Source organism: Pyrus communis, chromosome 13, assembly GCF_041283825.1.
Source record: "Pyrus communis isolate YQ-2024b chromosome 13, ASM4128382v1, whole genome shotgun sequence".
NCBI lineage: Eukaryota > Viridiplantae > Streptophyta > Magnoliopsida > Rosales > Rosaceae > Pyrus > Pyrus communis.
In genome coordinates, this window is record NC_142577.1 from 20,664,849 (window position 1) to 20,673,805 (window position 8,957).

At 35.9% G+C, this 8,957-nt stretch overlaps 1 protein-coding gene across 1 annotated transcript; it reads left to right on the forward strand.

Annotated features, from left to right (window-relative positions):
* The first annotated feature begins 614 nt into the window (after positions 1-614).
* LBO1 (2-oxoglutarate (2OG) and Fe(II)-dependent oxygenase superfamily protein) lies at positions 615-2,986 on the forward strand. Its single transcript, XM_068476857.2, has 4 exons — positions 615-961; positions 1,200-1,447; positions 1,807-2,134; positions 2,353-2,986. The coding sequence occupies exons 1-4, from the start codon at positions 704-706 to the stop codon at positions 2,611-2,613; spliced, it is 1,095 nt and encodes a 364-aa protein (XP_068332958.2). The 5' UTR covers positions 615-703; the 3' UTR covers positions 2,614-2,986.
* Positions 2,987-8,957: the final 5,971 nt, after the last annotated feature.

Here is an 8,957-nt window from a genome sequence, read left to right on the forward strand (position 1 = left end):
AACAATTATTGCATCGTATGCCATACCACAAAAATAAATAAAGGATGGGTTGGGAAAATTATCAAGTTTAACAATCACACAGTTACTTGATGTTACCAATTCATGAATTATATATAATTTATGTCAACGACATGGCTAATATTTTATGTCGTTATGATATGGTAGTAATAAGTAGATACTTACACATTGTTAAAAGTAATACATACAGCACGTCATAAGTTTAATTTCTAACGCTAATGAATCGCACGATGATGATAAAGTGAAGGTTAAAATGTCTATGTGAGTTTTCACGATCTTGAAAATGACAACTCGCCATGGCTGATCCCCTTTTAGAAAAAGAGATATCGGCATACTGTTATAGAAGAGTAAATCAAGAACAACATTTAGCAGTGTGACAGACACCGAAATATTTATGCAATACCAGCCAATGATTTGATTGGTCCTTAGTCCAAGGGGCTACATGTATGACTTAATTTTAGAAAGTGCATGAATCTAGGTCCCCACAAGCTCACACACCCAATGTTTGATGTAACAACACAACACTAAGTTACAAAGACCAAAACAAAGTGCCTAACATCAATGATTTTCTCTCCCTATAAATACAGGTTTCTACAAGACTTGAGAGCTACCAAATACAAACTAACCAAAAAATCAAGAGGAGAATTTGCTTAGTTTGTTACCTCGAAATTGTGCTTCCTCCCCAATGGCCCCTGTACCGATTTATCCCATCAAGGTTGGTCACATTGACGATGTCCAAGAACTCAGAAAATCCAAGCCTTCTATTATTCCTGAGAGATTTGTGAGGGACATGACTGAGAGGCCAGCACTTGCCACTCCCATGCCATGCTCCGCTGACATTCCCACCATCAATTTCTCAAAGCTTGCAAAAGGGACCAAAGATGAAATCAAAAGTGAGATTTCCAAGCTTGCAAATGCCTGTGAGAACTGGGGATTTTTCCAGGTAAAAATTCCACACGACTCTCTTTTTCTGTTTACTTGCATGGAAAACATGATAATGTAGACCTGAGTGTAGCCAAGTCGGTTAAAGTAATGTGTTCTCCTCTCTACACCAAAGTTTGAATCTCTCATACTTCATTTCCGCGATTTAGATGAATTAGTGTAGAAATAATGCTTGCATCACAAAAACATGGCAAGTCATGGAAGCTAATTATTGGTCTGTTGTGGCTATTTTATGACAGGTGGTTAATCATGGGATTGATCTGAGTATACTCGAAAGCATAGAGAAGATGGCCAAGGAATTTTTTATGCTGCCTTTGGAGGAGAAAAAGAAGTATGCGATGGCTCCTGGGACTGTTCAGGGATATGGCCAGGCTTTTGTTTTATCAGAAGACCAGAAATTGGACTGGTGCAATATGTTTGCTCTTGGGGTTGTACCAAACTTTATAAGAAACCCCATGTTATGGCCAACAAACCCAGAAAATTTCAGGTATAAGTTTCTTCCATGCTTCAAAATATATTATTTTTTTAGGTGTATTGATTTTGATGCAAATCACAGTTTGACATATACATATATAATTCATCAAAAACTCAAGAAAGCTGTTATTAACACTCTAAAAAGTTCTTCATGCACTCATCTACACATAATAGTTTGCTTTGTGTTTTTATAAAGTTGGAGTGAATAATAATTTTTTAGAATGACAATAATGGTTCTAAGACCCATAGCAAAATATTTATATTCACATGTCAACTGTGTCCATTTACTGGGAAGAGCCAAGTATTTCTTTTTCTTATTATTAAAATCTAAAGTATAAAACTTTTTCTTTCTTTTGTTTTCCCCCACTCAAGTGAAAGTGTAGAGGTCTATTCAAAGGAAGTGAGGAAGCTGTGCCAGAATCTGCTGAAATACATAGCCATGAGCCTTGGATTGAAAGGTGATGTGTTTGAGAAGATGTTTGGGGAGGCTGTGCAAGCCCTAAGGATGAACTATTACCCTCCATGTTCAAGACCTGACCTAGTTTTGGGACTAAGTCCACACTCAGATGGAAGTGCCCTCACAGTTTTGCAGCAAGGGAAGGGCAACTCAGTGGGACTTCAAATCCTCAAAGATGACAGATGGGTCCCTGTTAAGCCCATTCCTAATGCACTTGTGATCAACATTGGAGACACCATAGAAGTGAGTAAAAATATAGTTGCATAGGAAAATGTCTCGTAATTTAGGGACAAGCGGGAAGCTCCTGAAAGGCTTGGCACCCTCTTTTTCGGAATTGAGGGGTGGGTGCTTTGCGCCTTCGGTCTGATGAGCTAATCTCGCGTAATTCTTGCTTGATATTGATTATTAAAAAGTGGCATTTGGGTTGTGGTTAGTTTTCTAACATGAAAAATGAAATGCAGGTTCTTACAAATGGGAAATACAAGAGTGTGGAGCATAGAGCAGTGACACACAAGGAGAAAGACAGGCTTTCAATTGTGACATTTTATGCTCCTAGCTATGAGATAGAGCTTGGACCAATGGCAGAATTGGTGGAAGAAAACAACCCATGCAAGTATAGAAGATACAATCATGGAGAATACAGTAAACACTATGTAACAAACAAGTTGCAAGGCAAGAAAACCTTGGAGTTTGCCAAGATTCAAACCAAAATCTCAAATTAATTGACAAGACCCCATTTAGTCCCCAACCCTTCATTAGATTCTGTCCACACTACTGTTGCACTGCAGTATGTATGTGTTTCAGGTCAAAAACTAGTTGTTGATCATGCAGTTCTTTTGTGGACAGGAAGTTTGTTCATTACTGAAAGGTAGACTGTCGAAATACAAAAATAGTTGTGAAATGTTATTGGTAACTTAATGTACCATCATGTTACTAACATAAAATTCGACAGATGTCTTGTACAAAGAATTTCTGTCCGATGATGTCAAGGAAGTGTAAACTATTGGGATGCACTGTTTATATGTAACTCATTTTGTACAATCTCCACTAACCAATCCCGTGGGGTCTTCGTGTTTTCAAGCTTTTCTTGTCAAATTGCGTTTGTTTATATATTTAACTAGCAGTACACGCCATCATCAGTAAACAAGAATATATATATCAAACAGAAAATATCACGTTTCACTGTTCTCTCTCTCTCTCTCTCTCTCTCTCTCTGATTCTTAATGCAGAAAGAATAGCATGCAAAATTATGCAATCATATGCAGGAATCCAACCCCAACACCAACCACAGTAATTCTTTATAGGGTTGTGTTATCTACATATTATTTTTATTTTTTACACATATCTCTTCATTTTTTACCGTGGAATTAAATAAATTAAAAAAATTAATAAGGATGTGTAATGTAAAAAAAAGAGTGAATAACACTTTCTTTCTTTGTAACCGAAAAGAAGATGAACCAAATCATCGATGTTCCTAGGACTGAAAAAAAAGCTAACCCGACCAAAATCTGACCAGAAAAAAAAACCGAATCCAATAATCTTGAACGGTTGGGTAACTGAAATCGACACTTACCAAAAATTTTGGTATGGTATTTGGTTTCTATGAAGGGTTTGTTCGGTAAAATCGAGCCGAACTGAAATTTATTGAATTAAGTAAATATTAGCCGTTGGATTTTCTTAAGATATAGTGTCAGCCCTCCGTTAAAATTAACACTCTCTCCTAGGTCTGCACTCAGCCACCACATATCACTTCCCCCTCCCTCAACTCTGACGCCCTCTCCTTGGTCTTCTCTGCAACTTCTCCGGCCGCCGCATCACCATATCTTCTCTCTCTCTCTCGCCCCCAACCGCCACCACCAAGATTCCTCCTCCCACCCCCTTATCGCCACCGCCACCGCAATTTAGTTATCACCACCATTGCATTTCAGCCACCACAATTATTTTCTCCTCCCATATTAATATTCAAACCTCTCTTTAGGATCCTCATCTCCTCTAAATTCTCATCAAACACCCACTTGCAGATCGAGTCTCTCTCTCCGACCAAGCCACCACCATGGCCTCATGCACGACCTCCATCTCTGCCGTCCATTTCCATCTCGCTCTCGCACCACGACCTCCAAGCCACCTCAACACCACAAACAGTTCTGAAAATAGCCATTTCGAAAACTTCGGTTTGGTAGTCGGTACATGTGTTTCGGTTCGGTTACCTAACCGAACCCATCCCTAGGTGGCTAGGCGTCCCGTTGTTGAAGGCCGTTGTTGAAGGAAATGGGGAGAGAGAGAGAGAGAGAGAGAGAGAGAGAGAGAGAGAGAGAGAGAGCTCTTTTTTTTATGAGTGGTGGGAACCATTGAAATCATGCAAATATGTCTGTAATATTTTGTTGTTCACACTATTGGGGTGAAGGAAGCAGCACTGAGCAAGTTGTGATGTGTTTTTGGGAAATTTGGAAAAATAATCAAAATTTTGGATCCCATATAGAATTATAGTCATCTTTTTAATTTTATTATAATTAGATCCAAAAGTTGGTATAAAAATACTAATGTACCCTTTTAACAATGAGGGAAGCAATTACACCCACCATTGCAAAGATTAAAGATGTAACCGCATAACTCGTTTTGGTGTTATCTGATTCCAACAACTTTTCTTCTGGAAATCAACTCCGCAAACAGTTGATCTACAAAAAGCACAATCCTTTTTCTATAAATCTTGTTACAGATCAGAGCCCAATTTGATTTTAACGTGTACTTAAATCCGATTTGATCTTCAACAAAGAGAAATGCAAGAGGGAAAGAAAGGGGAAGAGCTTACTGCTTAGTGGTTTCCTTGAATAAATGATATGATTGTCTTCGAAAAACAAATTGTAACGTTGCATGAGGCTCCAACCTCTGGGTTTTGCTGGGATGGGAAGAAGATGACAAAGATTGGAACTTTTGAAAAATTTAGAAAGGTCACTGTTAATATCAGATGGAAAAATAACCAAGAGCTTAATAAAACTTCTCATCAGAAATTGGCTGAACTTTTGAGCTTTTTGAGAGGGCTATAATTGTCTAGGTTGCTAAAGTGAGGTTTTGAATTTCTTTGGATTTGTTTTGTAAAAAGTTTTAATCATAAGGGTGTATTAGTACTGTTATATTAGATTTTGGTTATAATTATCATAAATTTAAAAGAGTGACTATAATTCATAGAATTCTAATTTTGATTATTTTTTCCAAATTTCCCATATGTTTTTTGGTGATTCAATATTAGCTGAAATGACATGTGAGTGTTAACAACTAGAGCACAAAGTGATATGAAGCTCTAGTAATATACGTTATTCATGACATGGGAGCTGAGGTATGAGGGAAATCTTTTAGCTAGTATCTTCATAATCAAATGACCAAAGTTATAACGATAAAAAAAATCTTGGTTTTAAGATACACTAGAATATAATAGAATTTTTGTAAAATGAGATTAGTTATAATTTCGGTTTATGTACTTTGCACGAGCTTTTACTTTGGTTCATATAGTTTTAATTTTCACAATTTTGTAATTCAAGAGCAATAACTTAATTTTTTTGGATTTTTTCGACAAAATTAAGATATTTGGAGCACATGTAAATTAGGAAAACAAAGTTTCATTTTATGAGCTTTGATATTGTCATGCTCACCACAAGGTTCACCATGAAAATAAAATAATAATGCAAAAGTTCAACAAAGCAAGAGACCTACTTGGGGGCAAGGGATGATGCAATTAATCAGCTTTAGGGTACGTGTCGGAGAAACTTTGCCCCGACAAATGGAGCATGACCTATGCAACTTGGAACAATGTCACTAGAAAAAACAAAGCAATTGATTTGGTGATGCAATTTGTTTAGTGGAATAAATTTAACTAATTAACTATCCAAATTAGTGCTCCAGTCCACAGATTCAAGAATCTGTTGGCTATTCTTCCTATAAGAGTATTACAATTTAATGCTTAAAGGTAATCCACATGCGATTCAGAATTAGAGTTAATCTTTTCAATAAATAATATGGTAAAATGCTAATAGTTAGACCAACTCGGGTTTAAGAGTAGTAGTCGCTTCTTGGTTGGAGGAAGTCTCATTTCCGATTTAAATGGATATAAAATCAATATATATTTGTGACGAGTTCAATATTTAATAATGGCTAGTATCATTGCACGGGAATAACTTTGTTGTGAATGCACATTTTGTAAAATTATTTTGCGGAATGTCTTGAAATGATCCACTTTAATGAGTCACATGTTATCGTTTGTCAAAACAAAAAATGCCCATAGTTAGAGAGATGAAAGCTAAACTAATTTTTTGCAAGAGTGATCTTCGAATGATGATCTTTAAAATGAATGGTTCGCGTGAGAATATTTTGTTGTGTAGTGGGTCCAAACAAGTTGTTAGCGTCAAATAATTCACTTCCTAACTAGTTAGCGTTTTGAGCGCTCTTGATATCTCAAACCAATTAACAATGGAAGGAGTCCAACTCCTTATAAACTCATGCAAGGTACTTAACTTTTCAAGGTGGGACATTGAAGCCAAATGTATGGACACCAAATGTCGAATAATATGGAGTATGAGTAACTTTAAACTTCAACCGTATGTTAATCTGCTATGATAATGTGAAAGAAAATTGAAGTTCCATATATAATTTCACAATAAAATCTTTGAGTTTGGGACATGGGGAATTGCCTCATGCATGAGAGAAGCAAAAAACAAAAACAAAAGCAAAAGCTTGAACCCATTCATGACTTTTTGACAATGCGAATCCTTCCCACTAACTAAAAACCAGGTGCTCACGGCAGGTATGTGCTGTTTCTTAACTCGCAATTACCATAAGCAATTGTGGGAACTTCACCACTTCCTTTCTTTTCCTTTCCTACTCAACAAGAGCACGGGAGATTCTCTCACACAATCAAATTTTAATTTTAATAGCGTTATTGTTTAATAAACATTCATCACATATTAAAAAATATATTACCAGCCAAATAAACAGTTGTCACGTAATTAAAAAAATGACACGAGAGGAGAGGGTGTCTCCAACCCAATCCTCCAGAGGGCTAATTATGCATCATTTCCAACATGGAAACCCTACTTTTAACTTCCCCTTTGTTTGGTTAGAATATAAAATACAAGAGAGGGGTGGTGATCTCAGCAAATGGGTCCCAAAATCTCAAGTTTGACAAACTTTATTGAGTTGGAAATGCATGATTAAACAAGAAGTGATTATTTGTTTATAAAAAGTGAGCAAAGCACCATGGATTTGGAAGGAAGCTAGTAGTAGAGGAGGAGAGACATCTCTGCAATTCTGTTGGCCTTCACTTTGTGAGTTGGGAATTTCTTTGATTTATTGAATTAAGAGAGAACCGTTAATTTTGCTTCCGTCACTTCCATTACCTTTACCATTTTCTGCAATTTGGCATCTTGTTGGTATCGCATTTGGCATTTGGCATTTGGCATTTCATTGAGTTGAACTTCCTAGAAAAATAACACCTTTCCGTTTTCTTGTATTATATAATATCAAAGTTAAATAGTTTTGATTAGAGGTGGTAAATCAACTCATTAAGTTGTTAATGAGTAACAATTATGACTCATTTAATCTAATTTTACCTTACATCATTGTCTTCATTATTGATCTCATCTCTATATTACAGTATTACGGTAATATCAAATTAAACACATTTTAACGGGTACCAATTAATAATTCAATGAATTAATTTATCACCTCTAGTTTTGACGAGTATGGCCAACCTAAAAATTCTCACTTGGTCCCTTTCCGCTTTCTTATTAGAATGAGAAAAATTAACAAATTTATTATCATTCTTTTTGCTTAATTGTTTAAGCAAGTTTTGTTTGCGATTTCCATTGAAATCCCACATTCTAGTATATGAATCTAGATGAGTATATAGTTTATAGCTCAAGTAATTCAGAGTAATCACTTTACACTAGAGATCTGTTAAATTATTTTTGGCTTGATCCTTTGTTTCGCATTGGAATGATAATTAATCATCACTTGATTTTGATTATATGGCTTTCACACGACTGCTTATTATATTAAGATTTGATTCCGTATCAACTTGGTAACAAACACTACTCACATTTTCAAACTTCTGACTGAAAGCTACTTCCACCTCCCAATGTCAGGGCTTATATCATACCAAATTTTTTAGTGATATGCTACCATCATCAGTCGCTTACCTTCGTGAACAATTTCTAACCGTTAATGTATGTGACGCACATATCCAGCCCACCAATGATTAGAAATTGCCCATGACTTGACCTTAGAGCAAGTCCATCCCACTAAGACACTAAATGTCCAGGCGACTAGGCAAAGACAATTACTACTGTAGTGAATAATAATTGTCTGAGTGCATCTTCGTTTCATAAATGAATTGCCTGGGAAATTGATATTAAAAAAAAAAAATTTTAAAAAAAATCAGATATGATTTTTAACCATTTTGGTCACGTCACGTGTCATTGTTCGAAATTATAACTTTTTATGGATGGATCTTCGATTAGATCTTTAACCAATCCTATAGCGCCACGTGTCGTGATCCTATAAACATTTTTTTGGATAGATTTCCGATATTATTGGAAACTTTTGAGAGAAAGATTGATTGAAAGTATCTGAAAGCACTGAAATGCAGGGTGGAAGAGGAGATATTTATAGGAAAAAAATTAATATTTTTTGTATATTTCTGAATTTTTCTATAATTTTTTATCTAACCTAATTTTTTTTGTACCAAGATTACGTGTAATTTGGGATTACGGAGGAGCCGAAATTCATTGCTTGTCCCGCAAGCATAATAAACTGATTTTTGCACACCATTTTTTACCTTCTGCACAATCCCTCTTTATTTTGGCCCTCGATTCTCCTTCATTTGTTCAACCCAATGGCTAGCAAAGAGGAGTGTGCAACAAGTGAAATCTAACATCTCTGGATAACAAGCCGTGTGCGGCAAGGCCCACGTACAGTAAGGAAAATAATTCTAAAGTACGCATTCAAATCCATCAACGTAAATAAATAGATAGGCACCAAATACGAAGCTAATAACACAAATCGACCAAACATATCA

Coding starts and splice junctions, on each gene's coding strand:
- LBO1 (XM_068476857.2), top strand. CDS start 704: ATGGCCCCTGTACCGATTTATCCCATCAAGGTTGGTCACATTGACGAT. Junction 962..1,199: donor AGAACTGGGGATTTTTCCAG/GTAAAAATTCCA, acceptor ATTTTATGACAG/GTGGTTAATCATGGGATTGA. Junction 2,135..2,352: donor ACATTGGAGACACCATAGAA/GTGAGTAAAAAT, acceptor AATGAAATGCAG/GTTCTTACAAATGGGAAATA.